This window comes from Malaclemys terrapin, chromosome 2, assembly GCF_027887155.1.
Source record: "Malaclemys terrapin pileata isolate rMalTer1 chromosome 2, rMalTer1.hap1, whole genome shotgun sequence".
Lineage (NCBI taxonomy): Eukaryota > Metazoa > Chordata > Testudines > Emydidae > Malaclemys > Malaclemys terrapin.
In genome coordinates, this window is record NC_071506.1 from 184,828,556 (window position 1) to 184,847,950 (window position 19,395).

The window sequence follows — 19,395 nt, forward strand, 5'->3', positions numbered from 1 at the left end:
GGTTCGTTTCTGAAATATCTCCATCCACTGGCCAGAGATAAAGGTAGTTCAATGCCAAAGGATCAAGCAGAGATGGAGGTAGGGATGACAGTTTCACAAGTTGAAGAAGAGTTTGAAGAACATAATCTGAATATTGAAGACGAATCAAATGAGACACACGAGGATCAAAACTTGGAAGACCGTGAAAGTGAAAATGTCACTCGTTTGAATTTGAGCTTTAGTGATCCTGCTACTTGGGCCAAATTCGATGATCAAGTCCGACAAATTCTGGTGGAACATGGGCCGGAACAAGTTCAGCAGTTCGATTTTTCCCAAAGATAGTAAGCAAAGAAAATTCTTGACAATTCATTACAAATGTAGGCTTGTTAATGGAAAAGAAATGCACCGTCAATGGCTGCAGTATTCCACATCAAATGATTCTGTCTTTTGCTTCTGCTGCAAGTTGTTTGGCAGTAGTACTATTGGCACATCATCTCTTTCTGAAAAAGGCTCAAGGGATTGGAAAAACATTCTGCAACTCTTTCAGGACACAAGAAAAGCAGTCAACATTTGATGAATGTTCAAACATGGAAGGAACTTGAGCTGCGATTGAAATACAAGAGAACAATTGATGAAGAACATTTGCTCTTCATTAAGCAAGAAGAAAAGTATTGGCAGCAAATACTAATGTCTTGCTTTGGTCAGAGTTCTTGGTATGCAAAACCTGGCCTTTCGGGGAACACATGAAAAACTGCACACTGGTAACGGGAACTTCTTCAAATTTGTTGAATATCTAGCTTTGTTTGACCCGCTTATGGATGAGCATCTTCACAGGATTAAGGACAAGGAGATGCATGTACATTACCTAGGGAAAGACGTACAGAATGAGCTTATTCAGCTTCTATCCAATGCCATCAAACAAAAAATCCTAGCATCTGCTCGTGCTGCAAAATACTTTTCGATCATTCTAGATTGTACACCAGATGCAGGCCATGTTGAACAAATGACCATGATCATTCGGTTTGTGGATAGGCCTACTTCAGAGACCGAGAATGAGGCTGAATCAGTATGCATAAAGGAACACTTCTTGGGATTTGTGTCGCTTATGGAGGCAACTGGAGCTGGTATGATAGAAACTATTCTCACCAGTTAGAAGAGATGTCACTGCCTATAGAAAACTTGTGTGGTCAAGGCTACGACAATGGGAGCAATATGAAAGGGAAAGAAAATGGTGTCCAGCGAAGAATTTTGGATATTAATCCACGAGCCCTTTTTGTTCCTTGCAGTGCACGTTCATTAAATTTGGTTGTTAATGATGCTGCAAAGTGTTGCTTGGAGGCAACCTCCTTCTTGATTTAGTTCAACGTGTGTATGTGTATTTCTCAGCTTCTACACGTTGCTGGGAAGTTCTAACATGGCACGTATCTAATCTCACAGTTAAACCATTGAGTGAAACAAGATGGGAAAGTCGAATCGATGCCTTGAAACCTCTTCACTGTCAGCTTGGTGACATCTATGATGACACTACTCTAACAGGATCATCTGGCAATACGTCACAAGTTGATGCAAAGGATCTTACAAAAGCTATTTCTAGTTTCAAGTTTCTTGTTTCTCTTGTTTTGTTGTATGACATATTGTTTGAGATCAACATGACTAGCAAACAATTTCAGGCGAAAGAATTAGACATATGTGACGCCATTAATGAACTTGGAGAAACCAAGACGTTTCTTGTGGGCCGCAGAAGTGACACAGGCTTTGAGAAAACATTGGTTGATGCAGGTGAACTTGTGGAGGAGTTGGATGTATTGGCACTTTTTGAACCAGATCCAATCTGTATTAGAAAAAAGAGGAAGCAGTTCACATATGAAGCAGAGTGAACTTTTACTTTGTAATCATCGACACAGCAATACATTCGGTTGAAGAAAAATTCACATTGATACAGCAAATTAGTTCAGTATTTGGCTTCATATATGACGTTTACAGTTTGCAAAATACAACACCAAAGCAAATTATGGAACATTGCTTGAATTCGGAGCAAGCTTTGCAACATGGTGAATCCAAAGATATTGATGCCTTTGACTTGTGCAGTGAATTGCAAGCTATTGCAAGACGAGTCAAAAGAATGCATCACTGCAAGAGGTATTGAACTTCATATTGGAAAATAAGCTGACAGATAATGTCCCTAACACAGTTATTGCTCTTCGCATCCTCTTGACTCTCCCAGTTTCTGTGGCCAGTGGTGAGCGAAGCTTCTTGAAGCTCAAGTTGATAAAAACATACATGCGAACATCAATGTTGCAACAAAGACTTGTTGGGCTATCTATCTTGTCAATGGAACATGACATTGCTCACAGCATTGACTTGGAGGAACTTGTTTCTAAATTTGCTAAACTTAAAGCGCAGAAAAATAAATTCTAAATTATAACGTGTTACTTTGTGACAGTGTATTGTGTATAATGTATGTGATTTATTTTAAGGGGGGAGGGGAGGGGAAGGGGGAGCGCAAGGTGGAATTTCACCTAGGGCGCAAAATATCCTTGCACCGGCCCTAATAGTGATGCATGAAATTCACCTGATTCAGGCCATTCATTTCTCAATATTTTCCCCAAAACCTCACTCTCACTAGAAAAATCTAGGCTCCATAGCATAGATGTTTCAGCTTGACCCGACTAAAATATTTGGGAAGTCCACTAAACATTTTGTGCCCTTGGTAATGCAGACAGAAATGCAGACACTGTACTAGTTTGTTTGTTTATTTATTCCCATGCAGCTTTTATCAAAGTAAATCAGAGTCTGCCTTGATACCCATTGTTATTTAGTCTGGCTGTCAGTATCTGAATATCTTAAGAGCTCACTCTACTGCCTCAAGCCTTGTTTCCATCCTAGAAATCTGTACAACTGCTACCTTAAGTCTTGTACACACATTTACAGAGCACAGCACTGCTCTTTCAATTTAGCATCTCTACGTGATACTTATTTTGGGAAACTTTGTCTTGTGGTCCTTTGTTTAATTATGATTTTTTAGCCTACTTATTTTGGAGTTCTGATAATTGTTAAATTTCCACAACTAGTAATATGCTGGGATAATTGTCAGAAAGATTACTTACCAGTAACTGTAGAATAAATATATATATTTTCTTACTGTATTGCCTGTAACTATTCAGACTATCTGCCCACATTCCCCTCTTCTGGGAGTTCTCTACTATGAGAAGTTATAGTTTACTAAAAGGAACTGAGATGGTTGGGATCATAACGTGTTTATAACTGAACATTTTTGTGTGAGGGTACTTGTGCAGCCCAATGAGCACTACTTTGTGCGAAATTCCAAAAGCTCAGCAGTACTGAGGCACCTATCTATAATGGTCAATATGCAGTGGTAATACAGTCAAAGAACTACAGTTACTGGTGAGCGTCCTTCTTGTATTAAGGCTATAAGTACCATTCTGTGCATGGTTGGAACCATAGCCATTCAGAGTCCTCCTTTTATATTTTCCCATGTTATAATGAAAAGTAAAGCTAAACTCACTGTACTGCTTTATTTATTTATTTATTTACTAGAAAATAGCAGTGTGAAAATAACACCAACAGGAACCCTAATATTCAGACACTTCAAATACGACATGAGTGGAATTTACACTTGTTCCCTCGTTTTTAGACCAACTGCAGAGCAGGCTGAAAAAAACTATTTGCTCAAATATGTTATTTATGGTAAGAGATCAAAATAGTTAATTTACAGTACAAAAACCTTTTTTCTTTCACTTTTAAAATGTATGTTGATGTTTTGAAATTCTGATAAACCAGCTTAATTTAATTTGAGTAGAGTTGCAGAATCTATACCTCTCTCAATAATTTGCTGTTAATTGTCACTTACCAGAGTATTCATGGAATGTCATTTTCAGTGCCTTAAAGGAAATTTTCTGGTCTTTTGATTGAGAAATTGTTAAGCATAGCTCTTTGCTTTTAAAAGGAGACATGAAATATAATTGGAAAATAGAAAATTGAAAAACTTGGTGGGTGAAAATTCTTAAAAACTATGGCCAAAGTAACTTCATTTCATGCTGAATTATTCCATTGGAGATTTATTTTAATGTCTTTTTCTTTTTTTACCTCCTATTCCTGGGATTCCTGGAGAGTCACTAGGACACACTTTACATCAATGTAAAGCTCTTATTCAGTTTTGTTTTTACAGTGTTGTCAAGTAAGTCCTGCTCTTCTGAGTGAATATTGTGTAATGAAATATAAAGTGTTAGCATTTTTTAAAGAACGTGTTAATTCTGCTTCACTATTCAGAGTAAATTTTGTTGCATAATATAGCAGAATGCCCCTTGATTCTGCTGAAATACAAGTATTACAGATAAAATTATATTTCTTCATTACCAGATCCCCTTTTCTTCCCTTAAGGTGTGATTCTATTCTAACTGAAGCCAATAGCAAAACTCCTATTGACTTCAATTGGAACTAGGTTGAAGTCAGTGTTAGCTTAGAAACATTGAGTAGAACAGAATAGGCCAAATTAATTCCTGCTTTTAAATTCACCTGAATTTGGCCCACTATCTCCAACCTTAAAAAAGAAGTCTGATTGCTTTAGTAGTTTGTCAACTTGCTGAACATAGCTGAAAAGGGGGAACTTCTTTTGAATTTTATTTTTTCATGATCAAAATGCTGAAGTATTTATTGTTCCCAGCATCTGTTTTCTAGTGTTATCTTCCAGTCTTGTTACAACTTGCTTGTTCCCCACAACAATCTAAATATCTGAAAGAAAAATTATTTTTATAGAAATGTACAGGGCTTCCAGACTATACGGGACCTGGGCACAGAAGCAGATGTGGTCTCCCAATTTACAGGAATAATTGATATATGAATGTATTAAAATACATGATGATGTGGCTTAAAAAATTTCAGAATGAATATGGGATACTGCATTATAAACAAGCAGTGAACGGTCTAGTGAGTTATCTTTAAATGGGACCAGTACACCATCATGTAGTCTGTATGGCATTGTTTTTTAACCCAGCTACTTGATTTCTCTACTGTCTCCACATTCTCTTTTTCTTTGTCATGTACTCTTTGTATTCCTGATTTTTCCATTCTCCCTTCTCTGTTCCTTCATTCTCTATTGCTCTGATGCCTCCCTGCTTCTTTTTCTTTAGCTTCCATTCAGGGCCGGCTCTAGCGTTTTTGCCGCCCCAAGCACCAAAAAAACCCCCCAAAACCAAAAGCCACAATCATGATTGGCGGCAATTCGGCAGCAGGTCCTTCGCTCTCAGAGGGAGTGACGGCACCGCCGCCGAACAGCTGGACGTGCTGCCCCCCTCTTCATTGGCTGCCCCAGGCACCTGCTTGCTATGCTTGTGCCTGGAGCCGGCCCTGCTTCCATTATTTCTCTGTCTCCTTGTGATCCATCCATTTAATCTGTAACCCCTACTGTTGTCATGACCCCCTTCACCATGTGCAAGACTGTGATTGTGGGGAGCTCGGGAAGCTAACTTCAATTCAGTACAGATTGCAGCAGAAGAGACTCTCCTCACCCCTCTCTGCCGTATCAGCTATTCAGCAGGACCAGCAGAGAGACTAATCTAGAAGGGATGTGCTGCTGAGCTCAGTTGCTACACGTCTCTTGGGACTCAGTTTGGGGGACAGAAGTCAATCTTGAAGCCCTTTAAAATAGCTTTTTTGGTTCTCACTAGAAGGTGCAAAATATTGTATTATAATTATATATTATTAAATGCAATGCCTGTGATAATAAATTGCACCTCATGTTGAAATGTGTCTTCTGAAACTGCTATTGTCTTTAAGTTCCTTTATATTCTTAAGCACTTTTACTATAGTCTCTTCATTTCTTGAAAGTGAAACAAAAATATATAGAGGCTTTGTCCTTATTAGGATATGTTTTGCAAAATGAAAGGTGAAATTTATCTATGGAAACAAACAGGAATGCTGAATTATAAAGTATTTTCCATTGTTCTCTGTCACATGAATCCTTCATTAAAATTTCAATGGGGATGTAAATCAATTTTGTTTATCAACTACACAAAAATACTGTCTCTTTTTAACTTAACCTTCATGTTTAAATGTGCATCTCTCAGTATCTTGTATTTTCTTTTACCTGCAGCTTATTCTGATCCTAACTTTTACTATGAGTTTACAGCCCGGTATCATGCAGCCCCTTGCAACAGTATCTACAATATTTCTTTTGAGAAGAAGTTGCTTCAAATACTAAGCAAACTTGTCAGTGAACTTTCTTGTGAGGTTACTTTACTCAAGGCAGAGTGCCATCATGTAAAAATGCAGAAAGCAGGTCTACAAAATGAAATCTTCTTTACTTTTACAGGTAAAAATTATTGATCTTTTAAAGACTGCTTAGTGTTTTCATGGTGAAGCAAAGTTTATTTCATGGAATATCTTCACTATTCCTATTTAAAGCATTTTACGTCTTTAATTCATAAAGAGTTATCTAGATTGTAACAAAATACACAAAAATAATTTATGTGGTAAATCCATGTAAAAATTATGAAAATTCAGATGTCTGACTCCAAAAAATATCCTTCACAATAGCCCACAAATCAAGTTAGGAGCTTTTATGCATCTACCCACAGACACAGTTATTTAGTTGGTCTTATCATAGAGTGCGATTTTGACCCCTGAGGCATGCCCACACAGGAAAGTAAAGGGATATAATATGCCCCCTTCATATATTGTGAGGAGCAGTGCAGTGGGAGAGCAGCTACTGTGGGGCTGTTATTCCCCCTCCTATGCATGTGTGTGGAGGAAGGGAGGCCATGGTTGAGGAGTTAGCAAAAGCATTCCACTGTTTCCTTCCCCCCGCCCTACCCAGACACACACCACCACCACTCAGACCTCCGGGGAAGTAGCCTGTGCCAGGCCTGTGGCTGGTGTGTGGATTGTTTTCCCTGAAGCAAGGAGGGACCACTGTGTGACTGAGAGTTACAGTACAGTTCCTGTTCTGCTCCTGGTGGCAAGGTTTGTGACAAAGCCTTAATAATTTGCTTAACAGTCTGCTACTGTTTTTATCCCCAAATTAACTGGGTGTAGGGGATAGTAGATTGAAGGGCCCTAAAGCGCAAATTGAGGTTGAAGAATCCATCCCTCTGTCTCCAATGTGCTTCAGCATACTTGTGTTGGAGCAAAATCATTTTGCTCAAGCTTTACTCGATTTTCCATGATTTGGCATTGAGTAGAGAGCTGTGGAAATAAGAGTATATTACATCACCTTCAGGATGTATATTTTTATCAGTAAAAATTGTCAAGAATTTGCTAGGCTACCTGAAACCATCACCAAAAGATGAGAAAATGATACCTATCCTAATTGATTCCCCTTCTTTGGTCCAGGCTCCAAGCACATGGCTAAGAGGGAACTTATATAGCATAAAGTAACAGCTCTTGTGGGGGCATTACAAACAGCCCCTGCAGAACAGCTATGGAGATACAAGATGCCGCCAATGGTCAGTTCCTTTCTTGTTACAGCTGATGAAGGAGCTTCCAGTGGTTGCTGTGCTGGCTGGCTGCCTCAGTTGTCTTGCATGTCTTCTAATTTGACAGCTGTCCATGTAATTTCTCCTTAAAATTCAATGGACAATTGAATCCTTTAACTAACAAAAGAAATTTTGTCCAGTATCACTCCAAGTGGCTTTCCTAATCCTTACAAATCTGTCTCACAAGAAAATAAGACTCAGAGGGCTAGATCCCCAAAGGTGCCAAAAATTAGATTCTGAAAACCCCCATGCAGCTGCTGCCTAACCCTGTAGCTCCTAAAGTCTCTGTGTGCCTAGCATTCTGCTGGTGGACATGTGTAAAATCTCTTACGTCCCAGTGGAATCTGCAGATTAGGCATTCCCCACCTATCTCATCTGCAGATCATGGTCCAGTATGTGTCCATGGAGGAAGAGATGGTAGTAGTGCCCCTTATACCCTGTAGTCAAGTGGTTAGAGAACTCACATAAGATGTAAGAGGCCTGGATACAAATCCCTATACTTCCTGATGTGGAGCAGAAACTTAAACCCAGATCTTCCTTTCTCTAAACCCTGAGCTATGTGGTATTTTGAGGTGAAGCTCAGTCTCTTTTCCACTTTTTGTAAAATACATAAATATTCACTGGGTCAGGGAGACAGAGAATGACTGACCGGTTACGGTACTCTCCTGGGGTATGGGAGACCCATGTTCAAGTCCCTGTTCAACAGCAGGCTGAATGAGGTTTTGAACGTGTGTCTTCCCCCGTTGAGGTGAATGCACTAACCACAGGATTGTGGGGATGGGGGGCAACAGGTCCCACCACCACTTTTTGCATGAAAGGACTGCCTTGGCTTAAGCACCTACTCTAGGAGAATGTTCAAGTAGAGGGAATCTCAAGCAGAGGGACATGCCATCAGTTAGGTGACTAACTCATTTTGCCGGGTGGTGCTTAGGCTCTGTCACCCTTCCCAAAATTTGCTATTGGCTAGCTTAGGCAGCTCCCTACTCAGTATGCTGATTTTTGTTAATCCCATTCTTAGGCCCCTGACGCTCCTTATATTGTATAAGGAACCTGGGTAGCTAACCTTGGCCTGTGGAATTCCTTAAGCAGCAGGGACCTAAAAGTTAGGCATTGCAGCACTGAGTCCAAGTCCCGTTTGAGACTTTGGACTACATCCACATTCTTTATTATTCCCGGGGGCGGGGGAGGGAGGAAGGAAGGGGGAAGAGAAAATAAGAGGCATATTGGATCTAAGAAAAGAGTTCACTCAGTAGGTTTAGGCTTTCATGTAAAGGATGCCTACTTCCATATTTTCATCTGTCTTATTGATCAAAAACTATATGAGGCTTGGCTTGGGTGAAGACCCCTCTCAATATAGGGTATTTTTCTTTACACCTTTTTCCTTAAGAATGTTTACCTAGTGTCTGTCTGTGCTGTCAGTAATTGTAAGATGTCAAGGTAGCTGTATTGGTCCCTACCCAGATTTTTTGTTGAGAGCTCAGTTTTCAAGAGGGATCCATTATGCAGTCTATTCCAGTCAAATGCTAGTGTTAAATGTAAACTTTCATTTTGACAAAAAAAGCGGATTTCATAGAATTTGTCCTGAATTCCAAATGTGCTGCCACCCGCCTTGCAAATGGCAGATTCCAATATATGCAGGAGTCAGTCTCTGTATGGTCTCAGAGTCAAGGAAATATAACATTCTTCCTGACAAAGAACACTTGCTTAAACAATCTGAGCAGAAAATACAATGCTCAGCGTGGGTAGTCCATCAAAGACTGTAGTTCTACTCATTTTTTCAGGTGTAACATCTGTGTGAAGCGTTTGAAAGAACAAATCCTAAATGTTTCACCAAACCAGTCATTAATAGTTTACTGTTTTTCTCCTCTAAATCTGAGTCATTACTGGGGGGAGTTTAGATTATATAACCTAGATATTTAGAATTCTTAGCTATTATCTAGACTACGTAGATAGGACTAAGACAACATGTAAGTCTCCTAGACCAGCGGCGGGCGGCGTTAGACTTGCTGGGGCTCGGGGCCAAAGGCCAAGACCCACCGCCCAGGGCCAAAGCCCAAGAGCTTCAGCCCTGGGCGGTGGGGCCCAGGGTTAAAGGCCTCCTGCTTTGGTCCCCGCCCCCAGAGCGTTGGGACTAAGGCTTTGGCTTTGCCCCCACCCCCACCCGAGACAGCTGGGCTTGGGCGGGCTCAGGCTTCGATCCTCTGTCCTGGGGTTGTGTAGTAATTTTTGTTGTCAGAAGGGGGTCATGGGGCAATGAAGTTTGAGAATCCCAGAAATGTTTCCATTACAGATCAATGTTAAGCTGTTGGTAAAAAGAGTTCAATTCATACATTTAATATTCTTGACTTGGCAGCTTACTCTCATATCAAATGCTGGAGAGCAGCACTTCAATCTCTATTTAATTAATATTTCTTCTGGCCCTCCATCATACTGAGTTGTTAGTGCTTGTTAATCTCCCAAGAATGGGGATCTAGACAGGCAAATGATTGCAAAAGTGTAATAGTTTGCCTATATGGATCCACGCTTCTCACCATCCTTCATGTCAGAATTGTATAAGGATTCCTGAGAAAATGAAAGCTAGGGCTCAGGCATTAGACACTTATACCTATAAAGCATGCATGTTTCACAAGAATGTAGATCCATAAGGCAATCATTTTTGAAGAACTAGAGTTGCTGAAGTAATCCTTATTATATTCTACTGTACTATTAGTCTTTCACTAGTGAAAGACTAGAAAAGAACTGATCGTTGGAAGCACTAGGGATTATCATGGCTTTCCTTCAGGGGAGGCTCAAGAAGTTCCTTGCAGAAATAATTGATCAAAACTTTGAGCTTTTGGAGTTCCTGCCTGGCCACACACTCAAAGCATCAACCCAAGAGTGATATATTAAGACCTATGCCTTAATTAAACAGCCACTCCAGTTAAATAATTCTCAAGTGGATTACTCATCTGAATTGAAAGAATTAGAATATTTACAACATTGTTAGAGTCCTAAGATTACTAATTTCCTAGCGATCAAAATCTGCAAATAAGTATTGCCTCCAATTACACTTTTTTTTAAAAAGGAGATATCAAATAATATTTAAGTTCACCATGATCTAATTATATGTTCATGAGAGGAAAATTCTGATTATTTCTTTAAGGCAGTATTACTAGTCAGACATCTGAACATGCAAAAATTATTTTCTGTGTAGTTCCTTCAGGCATAATCAGAAATGTAATTTTATGAATCTGAAAAGAAAACCTTAAAGTATATTTTTGGGATATTAGCAAGTTTAATGTTGATTTCAGTGTATTTTTTCCTTTGTAAAGTAGAGTATGTTTTGTTACAGTTTCTTCTTTAGATACAGAAAAAACCAACAATCCATGTCAGCAAAAGAGTTGTGATACTGCTAAAAGATTAAAGAAGGTACTGTAGATAAATCAAAAAACACAAAGACCAGCAAAAACAATCATTCAACTCTTTCTAGCGCCAATAAACTGATCTAAAGAATGAGTATAATAATTAAAAATGTTAACGTATGTGCAAATGGATGTACCAGTGGGCACTTACGTGTAATTTACCACCTATTAATATTGTTTAATTTTTGGTTCGCTGTGTGAAAGAGGGTAAATTGCATTGTAGCTTTATTTGGAGAACAGGCTGGAGCTGTTTGATATCCGGTGGTGAGATAATTACACAGAAGTAAGATACTGAATGCAAATAGTTGTAAAACAATCAGAAGAGGTTTGAATGTAAAGTATTTTATACATCTAACCATAGTTTGCAACAAAGCATGTCTTTACATTCTTTGACAGTAACCCTGATGTTGATGTGTGGCTTACCAGGACTTTAAAAAGTAAAGTGCTACAATAAGATAGAAAAAGTTAAGTAATAAGGCAATATTTATAAGATGTAGAGGACATTTTTCAGAACTGTAGACTATTGAGCTACATTTCAGAAGACATATTTTTTAGTTTTTTTGAGTCTTAGAACAAAGGTTTTATCAAACTAACCTTCAAAATTCAGTTATTTGAGATTTTCACTTCATCTGACAAAAGGAAAAATGAGTTTGTACATTTTTTGTATCATTGATATAAACAGAAAAAAGTCTTAATATATTAGAAATTTGGGTGTATCTATTCACTTTTTCCCACCAGAAGATTTTGTGGATGACTGGAGAACTGGTAGGATTAATAATATCAGAAAAACCAAGCAAATGAAACAAGTTTGAGATGATGTAATCATTCAGATTATTCAGAAAACTCTTTGGACAATGGATCTATGCCAATTTACACCATCTGAGGATCCCTCCCCCCAACGTTTTTAACATCTTTTTATCCAAAATGCCTGAGAAACACTTGGAGAAAAATGTCTTTGTTAGAAATTCAACATCCTCTAGCTCTTCATGTGAGTGCTGAAAGAACTCATAGTCCATTTCCAGGTTCTCAAATGAGTCCTTCAGCCAACCAAGAAATGCTAGACTTGACATTCCTGATAATTCTTATGGTAAAAAACAAAATTTTAAAATAAGTCCTTACTTCATGTATGCATCACTAGAAAACAACAATAATAAAAAAGGTGTGGGGAGCACAACCCAATATTTTTCTCCTTTTGCAAGTCACTTTTAAAGCTTTTTCTAAAGCTTGGGTTCCATGAGTGTAACTGAAAGCGGAATTTGCTCTACTGAATTTGGAAAGGTCACTTAGTTTGTTTATGTTGAGAGTTAGCTCCAGTTCACCTGACAGACTCCAGAGAAAAAAATGATTTAAGGCCTGTTCAAGAGAAGCACTCCAACCAGTTAAGGCAAAAATAACAGTTATCACAAAAAAATAATAATTCTGTTTTGGGTCTACAACTTTGGAATACAGTAAATGGCCGTGGTCAGCAAACAAGATAAGGTAATTATTATTAAAATATGGTCACTTTTAATTGCTTTTCCATTTACTGCCCATTCTCAACCCATGGATACTCGATTAACAAGATGAGATCGCTTTGGGAAGGGGAGGTAAGAATAGGGGTTTTCAGAATGTGCAGACTATTAAGAGCTCTATGCCTTTAAAAATAAGGGTAAAAGGAGAAAAGTAGAGCTTGACTTAGAATGTGAGATGTGTTTGCTTACTGTCCCCAGAAACACTGTCAGAAAATACAGTACTTTATATTTCAAGGGAACAGTGGATTCCTAGGGGCATAAACAAAAATAAAAGATGTCAAATAGGAAATACAGATCAGAAAACGAAGATTTAAAATGTGGCTTACTATTACCTTAGTCACCCTCAATAAGGAAGCTGATACTACTGCAACACTGAGGTCACAGGAAAAAGTGTGGTGGAATTTATTGGATTTGATCTTTGCAAGGACTGACATCCTCAATTAACTACATTTTAAAGACTTGAATAAGGCTGATTAAGGAAATCCACAGGCACATCCTCAAATCCTTCTTGAGAAGCACACTTCCTTGTGCAGCAGTATACTCTTCAAGCCTATTAAGCTGTACATGATGCTATCATATTGATGCCATCACATTGTCACATGATCCAAGCTGAAGAGCCAGAGCCTAAGCACAGGTTTATTGTGTCTGACTAGGAGTCAAATTCTGCCATTGACTTCACACACTCAAATCGCGACAGACCAGATCCTCAGCTGGTGTTAACAGTTGTTGGTGGACTGAAGTCAATAGAGTTGCATCAATTTACATCAGCTGAAGAGCTGACACAATGACTGAGATCTAAACACATACCTCAGGACAAAATGTAGTTGTAGACATTCTGTGAATTCATCAAAAGTTCCTTTCCTAAGGTGGTGGAGTTGGAATGCCATTATTATCACTTTCACCTTTATACACATGCCATACTTTACCAACTGGGCTAAACAGCAATGTGCCAAATTCACTGACAACTGAGGTTTTTGTTTCGCTCCTTAAGTTTGCAAAATTTGGGACACAGTTTGAATGTTATTACAACCATAAATGGTTCTATAAATTTGGTCCTAACACAATATTATCCAAATACCACTGGCAAGAGGTTAAAGAAAAGTAAGGTTTATAAACATTACAAAAGTGTATCATTTAGTCATGGTCATGCTATCTTAACTACACACAGTTCCGTAGTATCAGGAATCTTGGTTTCCTGGTAAACCGTGCTAATGCAAAATCTAACATAACTGAAAAGTTGTTCCAATTCTAATCTGGCAGATTTATTATGATGATAAGTTCAAGATTTATCCATTCCAACGCCTGGGGATAAGTACGGACACTTGGCCAATCAGAGGGCTGCAGGGTACTGTCACACTGGGTCTCACGGGAGGTACTTCCTGAAGCATCTATTCTCTGCAGTGCTCCCTGGCTATGCCTTTACAAGGCCTTCTGGTGGCATTGTGGGAATATTAGGTGCTCCAGGTTCTGCAGGCCAGGGTTCTACTCCCCAGGTCCTTACACTATCAAGCAGTCTGAGTAAAGTACCACCACTTCAGCTGGTGTACCATGCAATGCTTTATTGACAAACTATCACAAGAGTAAATTCCAAGCTATCCTAGCATAGACAGTATTGGATACTGTAGATATGGCCTTCAGGGCAATGATGGCAACAGTTATGATGCATCACTCATTGTGGCTGTCCTCATCCAGGATACTTAAGAAGCAGCAGTCCATGGTTGAAGATCTCCTCTGAGGGATGCTCTTTGTTCTACAAGACTGAAGAGGCCATGAGAAATTTCAGGGATCCTTCGGATCCTTAGTGGTCTACACCCGGCCTTCAAGCAACAGCAGTTCAGGCACACTGTGCTTCCACTGCATGAGAGACAGCTTCCTTGCTACCAATATAGGCCACCTGAGCACACTAGAAGGAGGCAAAGGTTTTCGAGAAGTAAGTCCTTGGGTGCAACTACCACTCTGTTCCAGCACTCTCCTTCTTCCCCAAGGCAGCAAATTTGACTTTGTGCCCAAGGACAGTGTACCTCTTGTTTCTCAGCCTCTGATATGTCCCCGCTTCCCTTCCTTGGCAACCATCAGGTTCATTTCCATCACACCTGGTCCAACAACATCTCTCAATAGGGGGTGTTGGATGTGGGTAGAGATCGTCTATATGATACAGTTCCTTTCTTATCCTGCTACTCACCTCATCCTCCCCATCTGTATTCAGTGATTCCTCTCAATCGAGAGGCACAATCCCGCGTAGCTCTCAGTGCAATAGCATAAGTGCTCCCCCATTAAAGAGGGAGAGGGTTCTGTTCAAAATACTTTCTCATTCCCAAGAAGAAAGGGGAACTCTGGCCAATACTGGACATCAGAGACCTGAATGTTTACATCAAGAAGTTCAGATTCAGGATATCTCTCACTTTGATCTCCCTTGTCTAGATCAGAAGGACTGATATGCTGCCCTTAATTTCCAGGATGCGTTCTTTCACACTGCAGTACCTCCAGACCAGAAATGCTATCTGAGTTTCACTGTAGACAACAACCATTGCTGATGCTAGGTTTTGCCATTTGGGTTTTCTGCATCATTGGGGTATTGATCAAGTGCTTGGTGGTAGTAGCCGCCTACCTCAGAAAAATAGACGGTAAGGAATTCCCCTGTCTAGATAACTGGTTGGTGAGAGGTGGAGCACCTAGCTGGGATGCAGAAAACTCTGTCAGACAGCCTCAGCAGACACTTTGCCAGAGAACACAAGTGGAAACTAAACGACTTGGTGATGTGGAGTATTTTTCAACAATGGGGAACCTTGTTGTAGAATCCCTGTGTCTGATGAGAACAAGAAATGCCCGGCCTGCTGCTTCTAATGGCCCAAGGCCAGAATTCCAAAGGGGATATATTTCTTGTCCCAAGCAGTAATGTACATTTCCACTCATCCACTCTTACTGCAAATCTTGAGAAAGATCAGGCAGCACAAAGTGACAGTAACCCTGGTAGCTCCCATGTGGTTAAAACAGTTCTGGTTCATGGCATTCTCCAGATGACTGCTCACCATCTTCATTCAAATACCATCAGACCTCTTAACCCAGGACAAAACCATGTTTTACCACCCCAACCCAGCAGCTCTCCAGCTGGCAGATTGGTATTTGGGTGGACAACAAACTTAAAGCAATTGTGTTCTGCTGCTCTTTAGTCAGACCTTAGCAACAGCAAAAGAGACTCTATGGAGAAATGCTGTACAGCAAAATGGAAGAAATTTTTCTATATGATGCCAGCATTGACAGCTATCCCCAGAAAGTTCCAAAATTTCAGCTATATTTGAGTCTCTCTTCTCTGAAAATGTTGGGATTGTCTCTCAACTCCTTACGAGTACAGTTGGCAGCATTTAGTGCTTTTCACCCATCGGTGGACAACAATACAATCTTTATCCATCCAGTTACAGAGAGATATGTGAATGGCCTTGTCAGAGCCTTTCCTTGTTGCTGATATGGGACTTCAGTATAATCTTTGTGCCTGAATGAATGCTCCATGTGAACCCTTGGCCTCATGTTCCTCCAGTCATCTGTCTATGAAAGTTGTCTTCCTTGTTGTAGTGACCTCAGCAAAGAGTTGGAAAGCTGGAAGCTCTTATGGCAGACCCTCCATATACAGTCTTCCATAGTGATAGTTTCCCAAAGGATACATCTTAAGTTTATTTGGAAGGTGATCTTGGAACTACTATCTGAAGAAGGCCATCCACTTATCCGTCTTCTACCTGAAATCACGTGCCACCAGAGAGGACAGGACGCTCCATTCTCTGGATGTCTGACAAGCCTTGGCTTTCTACCTATAGAGGACAAAACCCGTTAGAAGATCCCCTAAACTATTTGTCTCCTTCATTGAATGTATGACAGGAGAAGCTATCTCCATTCAGAGTCATTCTGAGTTGCAGCCTGCTTTGCTTCGCACAACTGCCCAACAGAGTGTGAGAGCACACTCAATTAGAGCCCAGTCAGTTTCTGTAGCTTCACTATAGGACATCCCTCTTCTAGAGATCTGAGGAGCAGCAGTATGAGGCTCCATGCATACCTTTGCAAGGCATTACACCTTGGTGTAGGCTTCAGCAGCAGATGGCTCCTTCAGCAGAGCATACCTCCTATCAGTGCAGGGCTTTTCATGCCTTCCTCCTCAGTGAGTACTACTTGTGAGTCACCTCGAGTGGAGTAAACATAGGGACCATCCTTTGAAGAAGAAAGAATGCAACTTACGTTGTACAGTAACAAGAGTTCTTTGAAATGTGTGGTCCCTGTGTATATTCCATCACCTTCCCTGCTTCCTCTCTGCTTCAGATAATTATCTTAAGGTTATTCATGGTAGAGAAGAACAGAAGAAGTAATCGGTCCACATCACTGCTTATACCGTAAGTTGGGAGCAAGAGGAGAAGGGCACAGGCACAAACTGATGGACACTACTAATGAAAAATCTTCTAGTTTCAGGTGCATGGAGTGTATGCACGCCTCACCCAGGGATTACACCTCTCAAAACTCCAGTTACACCCAGGGATTATCCAGAGATGATACCTCTCAAAACTCCATCACAATGCACAGTCAACCTGTGGAACTCCTTGCCAGAGGACGTTGTGAAGGTCAAGACCATAACAGGGTTAAAAAAAGAACTAGATAAATTTGTGAAGGATAGATCCATCAATGTCTATTAGCCAGGATGGGCAGGAATGGTGTCCCTAGCCTCTGTTTGCCAGAAGCTGGGAATGAGCGACAGGGGATGGATCATTTGATGATTACCTGTTCTGTTCATTCCCTCTGGGACACCTGGCACTGGCCACTATCGGAAGACAGGATACTGGGCTAGATGGATCTTTGGTCTGACCCAGTAAGGCCATTCTTATATACTATACAAACTAATACTTCTTTACTTATTTGTATGTTTTGAAAGATGTGTAGTCAGTATACATATTCCATGACCCATCCACCATCCCTACTTCAGAGTCTTCAGACAACAGGTTTTTGAGGTGGTGAAGGAACTGAGGTATACCTTTTTATACCTTCACCTGAGCACACAAGGATGTGAATGGAGCATGTGCCACCCCAGCAGACAGTGCTGACTAGAAAGATCTCTGGTGCATAGGCTCTAGATGTGTAACCACCAGCTGTGGAATACAAATACAGACTACACATTTTTAAGAACATCACTTCGGGTATGTCTACACTACGGGATTAATCCAAATGTATATAGTTCGAATTTGGGAAACAGATTGTATGCGGCCGCACTAAGCACTTTAATTCGGCGGTGTGCGTCCATGTACCGGGGCTAGCGTCGATTTCTGGAGCGTTGCACTGTGGGTAGCTATCCCATAGCTATCCCATAGTTCCCGCAGTCTCCCCTGCCCATTGGAATTCTGGGTTGAGATCCCAGTGCTTGATGGGACAAAAAATATTGTCATAAGTGGTTCTGGGTACAGCCTCACCCTTCCCTCCCTCCCTCCCTGCATGAAAGCAACGGATGGCAGACAACCATTTCGTGCCTTTTTTCTTGGGTGAACACTGCAGACTCCATACCATGGCAAGCATGAAGCACGCTCAGCTCAAGACAGCAGTCATGAACGTTGTAAACACCACGTGCGTTCTCATGGAGTTTATGCTGAGCCTGGACCAGAAAAACGAGGCGAGGAGGTGGCGGCGGCGGCAGCGCAGCGACAAGTGTGATGAGGACATGGACATGGACATGGAAACGGACACAGAATTCTTCAAACCGCGGGCCCCGGTGCTTTGGAGATCATGTTGTTAATGGGGCAGGTTCTATCCATGGAACGCCGATTCTGGGCAAGGAAAACAAGCACAGACTGGTGGGAACGCATAGTGTTGCAGGTGTGGGATGATTCCCAGTGGCTGCAGAACTTTCGCATGCGTAAGGGCACTTTCATGGAACTTTGTGACTTGCTGTCCCCTGCCCTGAAATGCCAGAATACCAAGATGAGAGCAGCCCTCACAGTTGAGAAGCGAGTGGCGATAGCCCTGTGGAAGCTTGCAATGCCAGACAGCTACCGGTCAGTCGGGAATCAATTTGGAGTGGGCAAATCTACTGTGGGGGCTGCTGTGATGCAAGTAGCCAAAGCAATCACTCAGGTGCTGCTACGAAAGGTAGTGACTCTGGGAAATGTGCCGGTCATAATGGATGGCTTTGCTGCAATGGGATTCCCTAACTGTGGTGGGGCGATAGAGGGAACCCATATCCCTATCTTGGCACCGGAGCACCAGGGTACCCAGTACATAAACCGCAAGGGGTACTTTTCAATGGTGCTGCAAGCACTTGTGGATCACAAGGGACGTTTCACCAACATCAACGTGGGCTGGCCGGGAAGGGTTCATGACGCTCGCGTCTTCAGGAACACTACTCTGTTTAAAGGGCTGCAGCAAGGGACTTACTTTCCGGACCAGAAAATAACTGTTGGGGATGTTGAAATGCCAATAGTTATTCTTGGGGACCCAGCCTACCCCTTAATGCCATGGCTCATGAAGCCATACACAGGCAGCCTGGACAGGAGTCAGGAGCTGTTCAACTACAGGCTGAGCAAGTGCAGAATGGTGGTAGAATGTGCATTTGGCCGTTTAAAAGGTCGCTGGCGATCATTACTGACTCGCTCAGACCTCAGCCAAACCAATATACCCATTGTTATTTCTGCTTGCTGTGTGCTCCACAATCTCTGTGAAAGTAAGGGGGAGACCTTTATGGCGGGGTGGAAGGCTGAGGCAAATCGCCTGGCTGCTGATTACGCGCAGCCAGACAGCAGGGCGATTAGAAGAGCACACCAGGAAGCGCTGTGCATCAGAGAAGCTTTGAAAACCAGTTTCATGACTGGCCAGGCTACAGTGTGAAATATCTGTTTGTTTCTCCTTCATTAAAACCCGCCCCCTTTATTGACTCATTATCTGTAAGGAACCCACCCTCCCCTTTCCCCCAGCTTGCTTTCAAACCAAATAAAGTCACTATCATTTAAAAATCATTTATTCTTTATTAATAGATCATAAAAAGAGGGA

The 19,395-nt window shown here is 41.1% G+C and overlaps 1 protein-coding gene across 2 annotated transcripts in view; it reads left to right on the forward strand.

The window, feature by feature from the left end:
- ZPBP (zona pellucida binding protein) overlaps window positions 1-19,395 on the forward strand; it is an 85,305-nt gene that overhangs the window by 40,950 nt on the left and 24,960 nt on the right. For both annotated transcript variants that reach the window (XM_054019651.1, XM_054019652.1), the window contains 3 exons: window positions 3,538-3,687; window positions 6,092-6,310; window positions 10,804-10,880. In XM_054019651.1, coding sequence (XP_053875626.1) covers window positions 3,538-3,687; window positions 6,092-6,310; window positions 10,804-10,880 — 446 coding nt within the window. The remainder of the gene's footprint in view (window positions 1-3,537; window positions 3,688-6,091; window positions 6,311-10,803; window positions 10,881-19,395) is intronic.